This window comes from Microtus pennsylvanicus, chromosome 4, assembly GCF_037038515.1.
Source record: "Microtus pennsylvanicus isolate mMicPen1 chromosome 4, mMicPen1.hap1, whole genome shotgun sequence".
Classification (NCBI taxonomy): domain Eukaryota; kingdom Metazoa; phylum Chordata; class Mammalia; order Rodentia; family Cricetidae; genus Microtus; species Microtus pennsylvanicus.
This window is the reverse complement of record NC_134582.1, coordinates 45,902,452-45,921,969: the sequence shown is the minus strand read 5'-3', so window position 1 is coordinate 45,921,969 and position 19,518 is coordinate 45,902,452. Positions and strand designations below refer to the sequence as shown.

General features: G+C 36.3%; 1 protein-coding gene across 8 annotated transcripts in view; it reads left to right on the top strand.

Annotated features, from left to right (window-relative positions):
* The window catches only part of Ankhd1 (ankyrin repeat and KH domain containing 1), a 117,657-nt gene that overhangs the window by 48,165 nt on the left and 49,974 nt on the right, over window positions 1–19,518 (top strand). For 6 of the 8 annotated variants that reach the window (XM_075968872.1, XM_075968868.1, XM_075968866.1 and 3 more), the window contains exons 10-14: window positions 267–376; window positions 10,355–10,442; window positions 10,912–11,039; window positions 12,396–12,539; window positions 13,247–13,349. In XM_075968872.1, the coding sequence (XP_075824987.1) occupies window positions 267–376; window positions 10,355–10,442; window positions 10,912–11,039; window positions 12,396–12,539; window positions 13,247–13,349 (573 nt within the window). The remainder of the gene's footprint in view (window positions 1–266; window positions 377–10,354; window positions 10,443–10,911; window positions 11,040–12,395; window positions 12,540–13,246; window positions 13,350–19,518) is intronic. The other 2 variants (XM_075968873.1, XM_075968867.1) reach the window with 1 other exon arrangement.

Genomic DNA, 19,518 nt, shown 5'->3' with positions numbered 1-19,518 from the left:
GTACTTAAGGTATCTTTTGTCAGATATACAGGCAAATTTTTCTGCTATAAAATGATTTGCTTTATTGCTTTGATGTAAGGCAAAACACATTTTTGTGAAGTTTAGTTAAAAGAAATAAGAGACCAAAAGGGAAAATATGAGTACATAACTATATTTTTGTGGTGTTTTCACATTTTGAATTCTTCAGTTTCATCATATTGTAAAATTGGGCTGTATATAATTCCACAACTCCAGGGTAAATGTGTGATTTTATTTTATTTTTCTAGGTGCTAATGTGCATGCTACCACAGCAACAGGAGACACAGCTCTAACCTATGCTTGTGAAAATGGACATACAGATGTTGCAGATGTTTTACTTCAAGCAGGGGCCCATTTAGTAAGCTATTTTAAATTTCAAATATTTCTACATTAATGCTAATATTTACTCATAGCTACCATTTAGAAAAACATTGGTAATCATCAATAGGTTGTACATTTTGAATAAAATTAGAATTGGTAGTATGGCTTTGCCTCAATGACTTGACAACTTGAGTTTGATGACCAGAACCCTACATGGTAGAAAAATAAAAAAGAGAGATAACCAACCTCAAAAGTTGTCCTCAAACCTCGTGTGTGCATGTGTGTGAGTGTGTGTTCGCGTGTGCACGCATACACACACAGATTCATTTGAATAAGCCAAACCTCTGGTCACCTGTAAGTTGTTGGATATAGTAAATCCATTTGAAAATGTTTTATAGAAAATACTGTTTCTTTTCTTAGATATTAGCTTCTCATCCTACCCTCATTTAACCTTATACTTTTAAAACTGCTATTTATGGGGCTGGAGAGATGACTCAGTGGTTAAGAGCATTGCCTGCTCTTACAAAGGTCCTGAGTTCAATTCCCGGCAACCACATGGTGGCTCACAACCATCTGTAATGAGGTGCCCTCTTCTGGCCTGCAGACATACATACACACAGCCAGAATATTGTATACATAATAAATAAATATTTTTTAAAAACTGCTATTTATTGCATTTATCATAAAATTCAGTGATATATTCACAGAATAAAGTAACTTGTCAATTAACTTTGGGTGATTCATTTTCTCTGATGACAAACATTTAAAAGCAAAGCTGCTTCTGAGGATATAGTTGACTGGTAGAGTGCGTGCCTGACGTGTAAGGCTGCAGTATGACAGAAGCTGATACTGTTCATCATCCTAACAACATTACTATGTTCTGTTTTTCTTGTCCTTTTTATTTGGCTTTTTATAATATCAAATTAAATGGCAAGTTCATATGCTTAGAGCTATGGAAAATTATAAGCCAGGCAGTAGTGGTGATCCCAGCACTCGAGAGGCAGAGGCAGACAGATCTCTATGAGTTTGAGGCCAACATAGTCTACATAATGAGTTCCAGGACAGCCAGGGCCACACAGAAACCCTCTCAGTGGGGGAGGGAACTATGGAAAATTATAAATAATACAATGACTAGTTATAATACTTGGCATGTCCGAGAGACATCCATAGCTAGAAATCTGTAAATTTTAGGAGTTTCACTTATTTTGATAAACCAATACAATCACCTTTTAATTATTTCCGTAACATTGTTGGAAAATAATTAGTAAGATAGGTGTATAATATGGTAATACTATTATACTACTATTATATTATACTACTATACTATTATACATTTCTACTAATTCTAAAAGATTTATTATTTATAATGTATACAGTGTTCTGTGTGCATATATGCCTACACACCAGAAGAGGGCACCAGATCTTCCTATAGATGGTTACAAACCAACTTGTGGATGGTGGGAATTGAACTCAGGACTCTGGAAGAGCAGCCAGTGTTCTTAACCTCAGAGCCATCTCTCCAGGCCCCATTTCTACTAATTCTAAATACTGTAATGATAATCATTATTATTTTGGTTTGTTGAGATGGTTTTGCTGTGTTTTTCTGGTTGTTGTGATGCTATCTTATAGACCCAGATTCTTTTCTTAATTGCCCACAAGTTGGCATTATAGACTGGTATCACCACATCTCAAGCATTCATTTTTTTTAATAAATATGTTTTAAAAATTGAATTATTATTGCATAATAAATGTGTAAGTGCCACAGAAGACACCTTTTGGGAGTTAGTTTTCTGTCATGGGATCTGGAGATTGAGCTAGAATATCAGGTTTGTGTGACAAGCACTTACCTGTTAAGCCATCTTGTCAACCTACTCGTGTTTGTGTGTGTGTAGTGTGTAGTGTAGCCAGGCAGGAAGTATAGGTGGGGCAACCAGTGTAGGAGAAAGCTGCGAACAGAAAAGGCAGGCAGATGCAGTCACCAGCCAGACGCAGAGGAAGCAAGATGAGAATGCCTCACTGATAATATGGGTTAATTTAAGTTATAAGAGCTAGTTAACAATAACCCTGCACTAATCAGCCAAACAGTTTATAATTAATATAAGCCTTTGTGTTATTTTTTGGAACTGAACAGCTGCAGGATCAGGTGGGACAGAAATTTCTGTCTACAAAGGCTGCGGTTTCTGTCCTCAGAAACTTCCATTTATACTCCTGCCTTGACTCTGTATGTGTGTTATCTAGTCCAGTTTGTAGAATGACTGCCTAGTATACCTAAGGCTTCAAGTTTGATCCCCAGCACAGCATAAACCAAGTGTCAGTGCACACACCTCAAAGCAGGAACTTAAGGCAGGAGCATCAGAGCTTCGAGGACACGGCAAATTCAGGGAAAGCCTTGGTAACATGATACCATATTACAAAACAAAACACACAACTTGGGTTCTTTTTTTCCTTAAAGATGTATTTTTATTATTTTATTTTAAATTGTGTATGTGTGTGTTTTGAAGGTGGGTTATGCACACAGTGTCCATGGAGGCCAGAGATATCAGATTATTTTGGAGCTGGAGTTAGAGGCAATTGTGAACTGTTAGTGTGGGTGCTGGAACTGAACTTCTGTCCTCTGCAAGAATAGTATGTCCTCAGCCAGGCTATAATTAATTAATTAATTAATATAATATAATTAATTACACACCTATAATCCCAGCTCTTGGGAGGTAGAAGCAAGTGGTTCTCTGTGAGTTCAAGGCCAGTCTGGTCTACAAGAGCTAGTTCTAGGACAGGCTTCAAAGCTACAAAGAAACCCTGTCTTGAAACACCCCTCCCCCCAAGAAAATAAGAAAAAAAATAAGAATAGTATATGCTCTTAATCACCAAGCCATCACCTCCAGCCCAAAACTTAGTTTTTATTTAAAAAAAATCACTTAAAGACTCTAAATTTTTCTGAGTCTGCTGTCTTCACACACCCCCCCCCCCCACCTTTTTGGTTTTATTTTTCCTATGGTGTCTCACTATGTAGCCCAGTATGGCATCAAATACCTGTTCTTCCTGCCTCAGTTTTCTAAGTATTGAGATTTTAGGCATGTGACACTATACCTGAATTCCCTTTCCTTTTTTTTTTTTTCCTCTTTTTCCTCTCAGAGATCTGCCTTCCTCTGTCTTCTGAGTGTGCTAGGATTAAAGGCTTACACCACTACTGTCCAGCTAAGATCTTTTTGTTTTTATGTGTATGGCTGTTTTGCCTTTATGTATGCATGTATAGCACATGCATATAGTGTCCACAGAGGCTAGAAGAGGGTGTTGGTTCCCCTAGAACTTGAGTATCATACAGTTGTGAGCTACCGCGTGGATACTAGGAACTGAACTCTGTTCTGTGCAAGAGCAGCAGCAAGTGCTTTTAGCTACTGAGCCATCTTGCTAGCCATTACCACTTTTCTTTTCTAATGAGGTGTTTAGAGCAAATTAATTTTAGGTAAGTGGCTGAAGGAATCTGTTTCTATGATTTGTAAAGATCATGCTAATTCAGTTACCTGTCTGCTGGCATGGATGGGTTATGTGGTCCTAAGATGAAATACTTGAAAAAAAAATGAATTTTCAGAGTATAAATCATTTCTTCTAAAATCTTTTTATATATGGGTCTAGAGGAATGATCTTGCAGAGGACCTAAGTTTGGTTCCCAGTATTCTTGATGGGTGGCTCACAGCCACCTGTAACTTCAGCTCTAAGAATCCAACACCCTCTTCTGGCCTCCTCAAACACCTACACTCATGCACAGACCTCCCCACCATATACATAATTAAAAATTAAAATCCTCATATATATTAGATGCATCATAAGGCACATTATTTTTTAATTTGTTTATGACTGTTTATCAACATGTTTTACAGAATTTATCTGTTTTAATAGATAAGAGTTATTAATCCCTAAAATATACAATTAATACTTTGTCTATTTCAATAAAAAATAATCTAGTGTTATGATTTCAATTCATGGGCTGAGGGACTAGTTCAATTGTAGAGCACTTGCCCTGTTTATGGGTTCTTTCCTAGCAAAACAAAGTGAAAAAAGGTAAATCATCCATCCCATGTTTTTTTTCTCTTACAGTTTCATACTACTTAAATAAGTCAAAGAAGTAAGAAAGAAATATTTTTTGATGTCAGTATTCGATTTGGAATATAATTCCTTAGGTTACCTATTGTTATTTACAAATAATTAATTTGACTCACAGTTTCAGAGTGTTCAATTCTTAATTGCCTGGTCTTGCTTACTTGAGCAGAGCATCATAGCATAAATGGAGGCTGCTCTTCACTTCTTGTCAGATATTAAATGAATAGAACTTTATTTTCATATCCATATTATTGTATATTATATAACCTAATATACTTTGGTTATTCGCATTAATACTGAACACAGAAAATAAACTCAGGTCAATGTTAAGTATGTGGCTTTTTGAAATTTTCTTATCTAATATTTTTATTAGCATACATTGTACATAATAATGAGTTTAATAGGATACTTTCACACATATATAATCTGATCTGATCATGTTTACCCTTCCTTTCATTACCCTCTTTTATCCCCCTCCCACTTTTTACTAATTTTCTTTCTCTTTCTAGGTAGCCTCTCTTCAGTTTCTATGAATTTTGTTGTTTTTTTTTGTGACCTAGTGAGTTTAGTTAGGATTATTACAGGAGCTTAGGCGATGTTATTTATGGGAGTATGGGTAACTTACCAGTAATTACACCAGAAGAAAATGTCTCTCCCTCCCCCAGCAACCATTAACTGCCTTTAGATCCTCAGAAGTGGATGGGGCCTTGTGAGGCCCTACCCCCAAGCAACTGTTAACTGCCCCTCCCCCTTCCGTGAGGGAATGTTGACAACTCAATCATGTGTAGGTCTTACGCAGGTAAGCACAGCGGCTATAAATTCATGAGTGTGATGGTCTTGTCATGCCCCAGAAGACAGCATTCCATAAGACTCTGCCCCTTCCTCCAACTCTTACATTCTTTTTACCCCTTCTTCTGTGATATTCCCTGGGCCTTGGGCTTGGGTGAAGGGTGGTACTGATGTCATTTAGGGCTGAACAGTCAACAGTCACTTATTCTCAGCACTTTGACGTACCACCAACCATAGCAAAATGAAGCTTCTCTGACAAGAGCTGGCAGAACATTAATCAGTCGACAAGTTTTTTTTGTTTTTTTTTTTTTTTGTTTTTTAATGTGCATACTGTATGTGTAGGTGCCTCTGGAAGCCAGAAGAGGCTGTCACCTCCTGGAACTGGAGTGCTGGGAAGAGAACTATGGTCCTCTCTGAAAGAGTGGGTACTCCATTTAACCACTGAGATATCTCTCCAGTCTCTCAGCATAAATATTTAGAGGGCAATTTGACCATCCTCAACATGTCCAGTTAGTAAAATAGCAGTATTTGCTCTCTTTTTAGAGCTTGTGACCAGCATGGAGTTTTTGAGTATTTTTTTGTTGTTGTTTTTTTAAAGACAATCCTCCTGCCTTCTGGAGTGCTGAGTTGATAGGCATGTACAAACCATACCCAAACCTTTATGTAAATGTTCTTTTTAAGTTATTTGAAGAACTGAAATAGAAGATAAAATTTTTATTCCATTTCTGTTTTTGTAGAACATCATAATAGGTTCCGTGTTTGACACTGTACTTATTGTTTGAACTGGATTTACTATTAGTGGAGATTAATATCCACTAATATTAGAAGAGGGAACAAGGAGACAAACTGAGTATTGGTACTTGATAGTCAGCTTTAAATCATATAATTATCTCAGTACTTTCTTATTAAATCTGTATTGTAGAAACATGTATCCCCTTACACATCACTAAGGAGGTTGGAGTTACTCCCTTTTCAAACCATGTTTCTTATGTTTGATGGAGACTCCATTCACTCTAGTCAGTGACTGACTGAAAAGCACTAAACCCATAAGGGAAGGGAAAGCTACATAACTAATTATCTTAAAATAGCATTTGACTTTTCCTGCATCTCTTCACATCTTTATTATTCTTGGTTAGATATTTTTAAATGTTACTCCTTCTTGTAGCTTTAGTTTTCTTTAGAGACCAAGGCATGAGTGCCTATAATTTAATATAATTACTTCCTTATAAGATTTATATTAACATTTTATTGGAAGACCATTGTCATGTCCTTTAAAAAAGTACTATATGCAAGCCTGGTATGGCAGATAAATCAGTTCTACATGTGAGTTCCAAGCCAACCAAGGCTAGTTAGTGATAATCTTGTCTCAAGAAAAGAAAACCACTCATCATCAGGGTGTGGTGTCACTCACCTTTAATCCTGGTTCTCTGGAGGCAGAGGCAGGTGGATCCCTATGTTTTCAAGGGCAGCCTTGTTCAGGACAGCTGGGACTACATCGAGAGACCTTGTCTCAGACAAAAGCCCTGTGCTCATAAGATTATAGTCTTTATTAATTAGGGTTGTTTTACTTGAAAATTCTTAGCTAACAAATAATAAAGCCCAGCGCCTTGAAGTAGCAGTGACAAGGTCTTTACAAGGTATTCGTGGTCAAATGTGATTTTAATTTTTAGAATAGGATCCATAAGTCCTCTTTTCCTCTGGACAAGCAGGAGGACGTGAAGACTATTTTGAAGGACACAGTTCCAAGCAAAGGATTAGATTATAGTGGCCTTTTATGATTATAATCTGCTACCACATAGAATAGATATTATAGGTAATTAGAAATTGGAATATTTGAATTCCAGCTAAGAAATCAAAGGACTTTGCTGACTGACAAAGAAAATATTCTCTTCAATTTAAAAATATTATGATGTCTCATTGAAGAGATTTCATTGCTAGTAGTTTATTTCCTTTGTATTATTTGTATTTGGTATTTAAAGAACTCTCGCAGGAGAACAAATGAAGTTAATTTTTGTGAATCTCAAACTTAAGTGAACAATCAATCTACTGATATTAACGTCTTGATTAAATATCACAAACAGATATACATGAAGTAGAAGAAATCTAGCTGGTAAATGACTCAACTCAAAAGAACATTTTCCTAGGCAGGCATTGTGGAAGTCCTAGCACTGGGGAGGCAGAGGCAGTGGATCTCTGTGAGTTTGAGACTAGCCTGATCTACATAGTGAGTTCCAGGACAGCCAAGGCTTAGTGGGACCCTGACTCCAAAAAAAAAAAAAAGTGTGTGTGTGTGTGGAGAGAGATACATTCATACGTATATACACACATTGTGTACATATATGCATATAGAAGTAATGGGGAAAATGTAACACAATTTTTCTCTTGTTAGGGTATTGCCATTTAAAAATTAACCTGGAATATTGAAAATAAAGCTCATTTTTAATTAAAAGCATGGCAAGAAATGTCAGGTGGCAGTGGAAATGTGTGTTTCTGACAATAAAAAGGAAAAATAGCAGTGATATGCTTTGTCCATCTTCCTTAATGAAAGAGCTGTAGTTTAAATTGTTTAAAGTTGTGGGCACAATGAATGCTACAAAATGTGTTAATTTTCTTTAAGAGATGTAGGTGCTGACTACTAATGGTATCAAAAGTATATTCAAACAAGGCATGGGAGCTTATGCCTGTAATCCCAGTATTTTAGGGGACTGAAGCAGGAGACTGCTATGAATTCAAGGCTAGTTTGTGTTCTTCAGAATGAATTCAAGGCCAGTTTAAGACTACTATCTCAAAACAAAGCCAAACAATAATAAAATTAATATGGTCAAGATTGTAAGACTGTTTAAAGTGTTTTGTTTTGGTTTGTTTTTTTTTTTTTGTTTTTTGTTTTTTGTTTTTTTTTTGGTTTTTCAAGACAGGGATTTTTTCGGTGTACCTTTGGAGCCTGTCCTGGAACTTGGTCTTGTAGACTAGGCTGGCCTCAAACTCATAGAGATTCTCCTGCCTTTGCCTCCCGAGTGCTGGAATTAAAGGCATGTGCCACCACCACCTGGTGTGTGTGTGTGTGTGTTGCCAAAAATGTTAGTTGCCTACATGTAAATTCAAAATCCATTCTAAAACAGGGTTATTTTAGCATTATCTATATTCTCTCATAACTTAGAGTTAGTAAAAATTACCTAATCAACATGTGTAACAAATAAAAAGTCAAAGTAAACTTAATTTTTATCAGTAGTTAAGGAACAATACATACAGACTTCATAGTCACTTCTTTATCAGATATAGTAGGGTTTACTTGTAGAAGGACTGAGACAGAACAATTATAATTTTGAGACCTGTAGACCATCTCTCAAAGTTTAAAAGAAAAAAGTCCTTTTGGATTGGAATTCCTTTTTGCTGTAATCTAGTTTAAACTTTCCAATAAAATGATAATCCACACTTATTTTTTTTATTTTTTATTTTATTTTTTTTTTAGTTTTTATGTACTTTATATATGTGCTCAGGATGTCTGTGCACCACTTTTGTACTGGGAGCCCATGGAGGCCAGTAGAGGGCATCAGATCTCCTTACTGGAATTAGAGAAACTTGTGAGCCCACTCCCCACATGGGTCCTGGGAATCGAACTTGGGTCCTCTGGAAGAGCAGCAAGTTCTCTTAACTGCTGAGACATTGCTCTGGTTGCTACATTTAGTTTATAATGTAGATTAAAATTTTCTATTGTGTTGACAAAGTACTTATTTTTAAATTGATTATATGGCAACTATGTGACTTTCTGAGTTAATTTAAAAGAATAGTGAAATAAAACTTGTCATCATTACTTTTTCAACCTTTTCTTAGTAATAAGTCAACTGAACTAGCAGAATTCACATTTATGTACAGGGTATAATTTAAACATGAACATGGAGGATAGGTCAGAAAACTCTTCATAGAAACAAAGTTATCAGCAACAATTTCTGTACTTAAGTGAATGTAGTAGGAGTAAGTGAATGTAGTAGGAGTTTGCACATTAACCATACTAACTAAGCCTACTAACCATATAAGTGAGTTCCTTTCAGTGCCATTTGATATAAGGCCTGGTTAGTGGCTGTTTAATCATTCATTCTTGTAGCTACCAAACTTTCTAGAGAATGATGATCTTGCTGCTAAAATTTTTATCTTGCCTTTGACTATTCAAGTGTTTAGTTTCTATTCTAAAAAATTCTGTCTGTTGGTTTATTTTTGTTCCCCTTTAAATACTATAATGTTTTTTTTCTTTTTCTTTCTATTTTTTTCTTTGTTTTGTTGTTGTTCTTATATTGTTTTTTAAGACAGGGTTTCTCTTTGTAGCCTTGGCTATCCTAGGATTTACTCTGCAGACCAGGCTGGACTCAAACTCACAGAAATCCGCCTGCCTCTTCCTATCTTTTGGTGGAATCCTTTAAATTTTGTGTGTGTGTGTGTGTGTGTGTGTGTGTTCATGTGCTCATGCTTGTATGCATATATACCACAGCATTTGTGGAGGTCAGGATAACTGTTAAGAGTCTGTTTTCTCCTTCCATACTTTGATAGATTTCTTAATGGTTCTCAATAGAAGGTCAGGATCGCTTTAATCACTTTATGGGACTTGTTTCTTTCTTCCACAGTTTACATGAATGGTTAAGAAAAATACCTTTTTTTTTTTTTTAAGATTTATTTACTTATTATGTGTAGTGTTCTGCCTGTATATATCCCTGTGGGCCAGAAGAGGACACCAGAGCTCATTACAGATGGTTGTGAGTCATCATGTGGGTGCTGGGAGTTGAACTCAGGATCTTTGAAAGAACAATCAGTGCTCTTAACCTCTTAGCCATCTCTCCAGCCCCCCCAGAAATGCTTTTTTAAATCTCATTGTAATTAGAAAAGTAAAGTTATTGGGAACCAAACTTCATTAGTTTTATTATCTTTAATGAATATTGTTAGGTATACAAGGTTGAACTTGGCCATGATAGGTTGTGCTATCTTGTGTAACTAAATGGACCTGTACATTAAAAGAATTGAAGTAGAGTAAGTGCTCACAAGTATTAAATCCTCATTGTTTATCATTTCATTAGTACTGAATCCTTAAAATAAATATTTAATTAGTTAATGTTGATTCATTTTTCTGTTTCTTTAATAGGAACATGAATCTGAAGGTGGAAGAACACCTTTGATGAAGGCTGCAAGAGCTGGTCATTTATGCACAGTTCAGTTTCTTATTAGCAAAGGTAAAGCAAGTTTAAATGGTTGTGACTATGAAGCAGGTGGACAACTTAGGGAATTCTTTTATGCTTCTGTAGCTAAACAGAACACCTAGTCATACCCAGCAACAACCATGCTCATATAATCAGAATTGCCAGGAATAGGAACACATTGAATAGGAACACACCTTTCTAGCTTGTAGGAGTGCTAAATAATTCCATTATCTGAACTTATTGTTACACAATTTTAAAAAATCATCTAATGTTGCAAGAACATTCAGCCGGGCATGCAGGTTTCAATCCCAGCACTCAGGAGGGTAGTGTCCCATTTCTTGTTCTAGTTACACGGGTGTGTTTACTTTGTGAAAATTTTCAAGCTATACACCTATGATTTATACATTGTTTTGTATCTGTATCATAATTGAGAATCATCTTTAAATGATATTGTAGACTGGTTTGCTTTTCACCTTTGTTAAAATTACTGTTTTTCTTAAAGGTGCCAATGTGAATAGGGCTACAGCCAATAATGATCACACAGTAGTATCACTGGCATGTGCAGGAGGCCACTTGGCCGTGGTTGAACTGCTATTGGCTCATGGAGCTGACCCTACTCATCGACTCAAGGTATTCTACATTTTTTGTTTTTGTTTGTAGTCAAAGGCTGCTTGTTTGTTTTCCATCTGCCCAGATCCAAAATAACCACACTGAAACTATATTAATTGCAACAGTGCTTGGCCAATGACTCTAACGTATTCCTAGCTGGCTCTTATATCTTAAATTAACCCATTTCTATTAATCTGTGTATCACCAGGTGGTTGTGGCCTACGGGTAAGGTTCAGTGTAAGGTTCCATCCGACATCTGTCTCCTGCGGTGGCTACATGGCTTCTCCTGGACTCTGTCTACTTTCTCTATATATCTTTTCCAGCCTGTTAAGCCATTGGCCAAAAGCAGCTTCTTTATTACCGATGATATTCACAGCATACAGAGGAGAATCCCACATCATTGCTTGTTGTTGTGTGTGTTTTGTTTTGTTTGTTTTGTTTTTTTCAAGACGGGGGGCGGTTCTCTGTATATCTTTGGCTGTCTTGGAACTCACTCTGTAGATCAGGCTAGCCTCTAACTCACAGAGATCCTCTTGCCTCTGCCTCCCTGAGTGCTGGGATTAAAGGTGTGCGCCACTGCTCGGCTTGTTTTTGTCTTTTGTTGTTTTGAAACAGGGTTTCTGTATATAATTCTTGCTATCTCTGGAGCTCATTTGTAGACCATAGTGTATACTGGTCTCAAGCTCACAGAGATCCTCCTGCCTCTGCCTCACAAGTGCTGGAATTAAAGGCGTGCAGCACCAAACCCAGCTCAAGGTATTTACTTAACTATATACTAGATGAGAATGGTAATATATAGTAACAGGATTATCAGGTATGCTGAAGCAGTACTATTATTGTCAGTTCAAAACCTGCATGGGGCTGGGCAGTGACAGTGGTGCGTACCTTTAATCCCAGCACTTGGAAGGCAAAGGCAGGCAGATCTCTGTGAGTCTGAGGCCAGCCTGGTCCACAAGAACTAGTTTTAGTTCCAGGACAGGCACCAAAGCCACAGAGAAACCTTGTCTTGAAAAAACAAAGCAAACCAAAAAAAAACAGCATGGGGTAAATATTGAGACCATGTTTCAAAAAAAAAAAGAAAAACCAAAAAACAGAAACCACCAAATAATAAATTATTATTAGAGGTATGTTTGATCGTTTAGTGCTTAATATTTATTACTCTTAAATATAATTTGAACTGCCTGTGGTAACAGTTTTGAAAAGCCAGAGCCATCAGGGTTGCCTTAAGCCCAAAGTAATTTTGGGGCTAGATAGCAAGACTGTCTCAAAACCTGAAAATAAAATTATTACATTTTATTTTATTTGTCTTACTAGATAATTTTATCAGATAATAAGAATAAATTTATAAAGAATTAACTATGATCAATTATTTCTTAGGATGGATCAACAATGCTTATTGAAGCTGCAAAAGGTGGCCATACCAATGTTGTTTCTTATCTATTGGATTATCCAAATAATGTTCTATTGGTTCCCACCACAGATGCGTCTCAGCTTACCTCTCCTTCACAAGATGAATCTCAGGTAGAGTAAAATAGAATATTTTTTGATATAGGTATTCTTTGAAAGTTTTTGTTTAATGAAAACAGAAATCTTAATTATTAAGTTATCTTGGAAGTTTCTAGTATACTCCAGTTCAGTAAATATGTTGGAATTTTATTTTCTCTTTTACTTGCATAGAATTTGAACAAGAGTAAATTGACCAGTATATAGTGAGTATGTGGTTTGTACTCCTAACTATAATTGGTGCTGCAATGCTTTCACTTCAGCAAGAGATAATAACATTAATATTAATTAACCTAAATCATTGAAATATTGTCTTGAGTCTTCAAATTCAGTATTCTCAGAAATTATTCCTTGGTGAAGGCTTAAGAAGAAAATGTTAAGTTTCAATAAATAAAGTTAGGGGATGGGAGAGATGGTTTAGCAGTCAGAAGCACTTGTTACTCTTGCAGAAGACCAGGCCTTGGTTCCCAGCACCCACATGGGGTCACAACCATCTGTAACCCCAATTCCAGGGGAACTCATGCCTCTTTCTGACCTCCAAGAGCACATGTGGTACACATACATACACTCAGGCAAAATACTCATATACATAAAATAAATCTAAAATAGAAAAGAACAAACTTGTTGGCATATGAAGAAGACATAAAACAATATATGTTTTTTATTTATGAACCTTTGTTTTCTTCTATGATCTGAGATGACTTTTTTCTGAGTTGATGTTTTAGGTTCCACGTGTACCCATACACACACTTGCCATGGTTGTGCCTCCCCAGGAACCTGACAGAACTTCCCAGGAGACGTCTCCTGCCCTCTTAGGAGTACAGAAAGGTTAGTTGTTAAATTATTTTCTTTTTTCAACTAAATAAATTATACTTTAATGGTTTATAGATATAATGTACCTGTGAGCTGATTGAGAAATATAACTTCAACAAATGTCAGTACTGTTAGTGGATGCTTAGGAAAGTCCTAAATACTAGAAAAATGACTTACTGTTTTTCTGTTAACATGCTGCTTGATATAGTTTTCCATTGATAAAATTACTTAAATAATTTAAGCTTTATATTATATTAAAGCAGAAGTTTTTTTTAAATTTACTTTATTATGTAATGGTGTTCTGCCTGTATGTATCACTGCAGGCCAGAAGAGGGCACCAAATCCCATTACAGATGGTTGTGAGCCACTATGTGGTTGCTGGGAATTGAACTCAGGACCTTTGAAATAACAAGCAAAGCTCTTAGCCACTGAGCCATCTCTCCAGCCCATAAAGCAGAAAATTTTGTCAAACCATTTTTTTAGCTACCTGACAGTTCTTTTGGTTTTCAAGACAGACTCTTGCTACCTAGCTGTGGCTGGCCTAGAACTCAGTACTTGGACTAAGCTGGCCTAATTTTGTGGTATCATTCAGCCTCTGCCTCAGTGCCAGAAATAGGAGCATGTGCTGTAACACCTAGCTTTTATTTGACAATATTTTAGCCAAACTGTAGTGTAATAATAAAAATATGTGTTGGCTACCTTGGTAAATATTTACAGCATCAATTTAATCAATGAGAAAGTGGTTGAAGAATTGCAGTTTTGCTTTTATAATGCAGGAATACAGTGGGTGAACCTGGTCAAAAGATTATCAGTCTGTGAATATCAAAATGTATATGAATAAAATCTAGATGACTTTATTAATGAAATAATTTTTTTTAAGATTTATTTATTTATTATGTATACAACATTCTGCCTCGATGTATGCCCGCTCGCAAGAGGAGGGCGCAAGATCTCAATACAGATGGTTGTGAGCCACCATGTGGTTGCTGGGAATTGAACCCAGGACCTCTGGAAAAGCAGCCAGTGCTCTTAACCTTTGAGCCATCTCTCCAGCCCGGAATAATTTTTTTTGACATTTAAGACAGGACTTTACGTTGTAACCCAGGCTGGCCTGGAATTCTCTTTGTAGCCCAGGCTACCCTCATGCTTATGGCAATCCTCTTGCCTCAGTGTTTTGACTGCTGGGATTGTAGGCCTGAGACCCAGATGATGATGATGATGATGATGATGATGATGATGATGATGATGATGATGATGATGATGATTAGAGTGCACTCTGTTTGAAGGACTCAAGCTGCTAAGGTTTTGTTCTCCTATCTTTTTATCTCTAGATATAACGTATCTTCTCTTGATAATTATATTTTGTAATCTGAGTTTGCCGAAGTAATTTCTAGGATTTTAAAAACCACATAAGAGTTGGAACTGTTAGCCGGGCGATGGTGGCGCACTCCTTTAATCCCAGCACTCGGGAGGCAGAGGCAGGCGGATCTCTGTGAGTTCGAGACCAGCCTAGTCTACAGAGCTAGTTCCAGGACAGGCTCCAAAGCCACAGAGAAACCCTGTCTCGAAAAACCAAAAAAAAAAAAAAAAAGAGTTGGAACTGGAACTGTTGCATAGTAGTGAAACATTTACGTAGCATACATGAGGCCCTGGATTTTATCATCAATACCCACTGCCCAAAAACTTAATGTAAAAATTTTTATGAATATATCTTATTTAGTGTATAATAAATAAAAAGTGATTAAAGTCACAGTTAGATACATGTTTATATGTTAATGTAGCCACCATATCTGTCTTCCTTCTATTTTTAATCTTAGCAAATGAAACATACATTTTTAAAGTAATCTAACCATAATAACCAGCTAACACCCATTTCTAAAATATTTTAAAGTACCTCTGGTTTTTTTTTCCAGATTAAAAAAATTATTAATGTATTCATATTTTCACATGATGTGTGTGGGAATGCATGTGTGAAAGTCAGAGAACAACTTTATGGGATGGGTTCTCCTTCCAGCTCTACTTGGGTTCTAGAGATCACTGAGGTCACCAGGCTTGCAGCAACCACCTTTACCTTTAGGATAATTCCACCATCCTCATGTCTCTCTGCCTCCTGAGTACTGGGATTATAGGTTCATGCCCCTGTACCTGGTTTGTTTTTGTGTTTGAATGACTAAACGCCATAAAGGACTGTAAGAATTTGGTCTTCAGAAATTCAGGGTTTTTTTTTTTTTGTTTGTTTGTTTGTTTTTTGAAACAGGGTTTCTCTGTTTAATGGCTCTAGCTGTCCTGGAACTAGCTCTGTAGACCAGGCTGACCTCGAACTCACAAAGATCCACCTGCCAAGTGCTGAGATTAATGGCATGCACCACCACTGCCTGGCTCAGAAATTCAATATTTAACAGTAAATAATTTTTCAATGTTCACACAAAACCACAAAATAACCAAAAAATAATCTAGACAAATTGTTCAGAGAGCAAGTAGAGCATTTTAAATCTAGAGCTAATGTGTAAGCAACAGAAAATCTTGGGTGGTGATCTTTATGTTGATATTCATAAGCACGGTTTTGCTTAGAAATTATCATATACTAGGGATCCACTTTTTTCTTCGATTCTGTTTTATTGTTTTTACCGAATGGTATAAAAATTAACCTTTTAAACACATTTTATTAAATTAATTTTTTAGTATTTTATTTTATTCATTTTACATACCAACCACAGTTCCCCCTCCTTCCTTTCCTCTCCCTCCTCTGTTTTATTAAATTATTAAGGAAGGACAATAGTTAATATTTGTATCTAAACACTTGGGCACTTTGTCTTAACTACCTAACAATTATAAAGGAATGTATTGTTATAATATATTGAGTTCCATTGTCATTTAGTTAAAAAAAAATCAGACTCATTGTAGAATCTTTGTCCCTGTAAATTCTGTTGTTGTTTTCTTAAATCACTTGGAGGCTGGAAAGTGGCTTAGCAGTTAAGATTTCTACTCTTCCAGAGAATCTGAATTTGATTCCAAGACCTATGTTGGGCAACTCACAACTACTTATAACTACAATTCCAGAAGATCCAATGCCCTCTCTGTCAGTGGGCACACACACACATAAATTAAAATAAAATCTTTCAGAATGTATAAGTCTTTTGAGTTGGATGTGGTGACGCAAGACTTTATTCCATCCCTTGGGGGACAGGCAGACCTAGTCAACATAGCAACATAGCAAGTTCCAGCCCACCCAGGGCTGCATAACTAGAGTCTGCCTTAAAATAAATAAATAAATAAATAAATAAATAGATATGAGCTATTTGATTATTTAAAAGTACACAATGAACATGGATAGGTTAGATATAAAAATCCACTTAAAACATAGATGTATTAAGTTTTTAAAATTACATTGTATTTATCTTGTGTATATGTGTGTGGTCGCACAAATGGGAAGGTCGGAGGACACTTTGCTGGGTTGCTTAGTATGTAGAAAGCCCTGGATTCAATTTCTAATACTGCAAGTTTAGATTTTGTTAGCTTTCTTCTTTTTCTTTGTGGTACTTAGTACTGAACCCAGGATCTCACACCCAGTGCTCACTCTACTACTGAAATATATACCCCTGGTAGCCCAACATATCTTTGTGTACCTCAAACCTTCTTGGGAAGTAATTCCTTTTCTGTGACTTTAGTTACAGAAAAGTGCTATAGTACTTATAGTACTTGATTCTCACTTCCTTCTGACTTGTCACTTCTCTTTTCAATACTTCAAGTGTAGTGTTGAATTAATCACACTCAGTTCCTAGTAGTTTTGTCATTATAACTCTTCTGTTTTATTTTCTTGTATTATTTTCCCTTCCATTATTTCCCTAGTGTGTCCAAAGTCCACAGTCCTTATACGTTCTTATAAAATGCTCACTAGTTTTCTCTGTGATTTCCTCCTGTATCATTCCCCACCTTATTTTTTTTTTTTTGAGATAAGATCAAACACTAAACCTGGAACTCACCTATTTTACTAGACTAGCTGGCCAGCAGCCCCAGTGATCGCCCTGTCTCTTCCTCCCCATTGGTGAGATTACTGGTGTGGGCTGCTATACCTGACTTTTTATGTGGGTGTTAGGGATCCAGATTAAAGTCTCCATGCTTGCATAGCAAGTACTTTACTAATGGAATCATACCATGTTTGTGTGGTAGGGTGTGTATGTGGGGGAAACAACATACATGGACACACACAGACATGTGTACATATCCCTGAGTGCAAGCATGAAGATGAGGAAGGAGTTCAGAGCCAGGTTTGGCTCATGGGATTGTCTCAAAAAAATGAAACTGACATATTAATTAAAGAAAATAATATGTAATATATACTTAAAAAAATCAAGACATAGTAATGAACTTGGCCTTGTAGCACATTCTTTAATCCTAGCACAGGTGAAGTTGAAGCAGGAGGATCACTGTCAGTTCAAGACTAGCCTATACTACAAGCAAGATCTTTTCAAAATATAAACAAAAGGACTGGGTTGGTGGTACACGCTTTTAATCCAGCACTTAGAAGGCAGAGATAGGTGGGTCTCTGAATTAGTGGCCAACCTGTTGCATATGGAGAATTACAGGCCAGGCAGGGCTGCACAGTGAGACTCTGTCTTTAAAAGAGCAGTGTTAAAAGTTGTACTTTTAAAACTTTGACGATGTTTAGAGAGATCCAGAAACAGAAGTGTAAGGGAAAATGTGTGCCGCCTCACCTCCAGAGTTGTTTATTGGAGTCAGTGTCATGAACTCTCATGCTTTTATGAGAAATTATTAAACTATAGAGAAAAATTCGCATATGTTGTAATTCAAATTGAATTTTTTCTGTAAACTTTACTAATATCTCTACTAATTTTTAAATATGTTTATGTAAGTTTATGCATTCCCAAACTTACCAATGTGCTTTTACATATAACTGCTTTTATTAAAAAAAGATTGGTTGGGTAAATCTGTTATCATGTAACATAGATGGTCTATCTTTGGACATCTTGGTTAAGAGATTTCTATGTTAAAACTGTAGATAACAAATGTTTTCTTTTGGTCATTTTTTAAATTACACAATGTGCTAATTCACTGGTACAGATTTGAAAATAATAAGGTTAAGCTCATTTCAGTAGAGGACTAAATGTTTCACAAGTGCATACCTCACGCACCTATTGCCCATAGAAATAAACAAGTTAATGAAGGTACATCAGTGGTGGAGTGGGCATGGCTCAGTGGTAAAGCATCTACCACGCACAAGACTCTGGATTCCCTTGCCAATACTGCAACAGAAGAAAAGGTCTGGGAATGTAACTCAGTGATGGAATGTTTGCCTATCATGCACAAAACCCTCAGCCCAGTCCCCAGCAACAGAAAATCCCAAAATACAGCAATAAAGCTGATTTTAAACTGCTATAGATCACAGTTTCTAGTGAGTACATACTTTTCCTAGGTTTGTTACTAGGGGAAAAAAAGCTTAGAGGAAACAATAAGTGTAGGACAGAAGCCAAACCAAAAGAAATGGTGTCTATTTCTATTTCTAAATTGTACTTGGTATGTCAACTCCATGATATCCATGTACACATTCCTGTATGTGTGTGTGTACATGTATACATATCTGACAGTGGTTAATGTTTGAAGGGATTGGAAATCTTATTTTCTTGTGTTTTTTAATACTTACTTCATATTAAATTTTTCTCATCAAATGAAGCCCTTTTCAAATTTTTACCCACTAACTGGTATTTCTACAGTTTCAGGTGACATTTTGTTTTTTTACCGCTCTTGGTTTATAGATTGTGTTAGTGCTTTGATGTGTTCTTGTCTAAACAGTTTTAACTCCCTAGTTTTGGATATTTCAACTATTAACTATATGAAAGAAAACTGCTTTTTATGCATTTTAATTTTTATGTTTTCATTTTGTTATGTATGTGCACATGCATACATGTCATGATGTGTGGAAATCAAAGGACAACTTGAAGGAGTTGGTTCTCTATTTCCACTAAATAGGCCCTAGGGATCAAACTCCTGTTATTAGGCTTGCAACTGTGTCATCTTGCTGGCCCATCGTGTACATTTAATTTTTTTTTAAATTTAATGTGTATATGTGTGTGATTGAGTGTATTTATGTGTACCATGTATATGCAATGCCCATGAGTACCAGAAGACATGTTGGATGCCAGGAACCAGAGTTACAGGCAGTTGT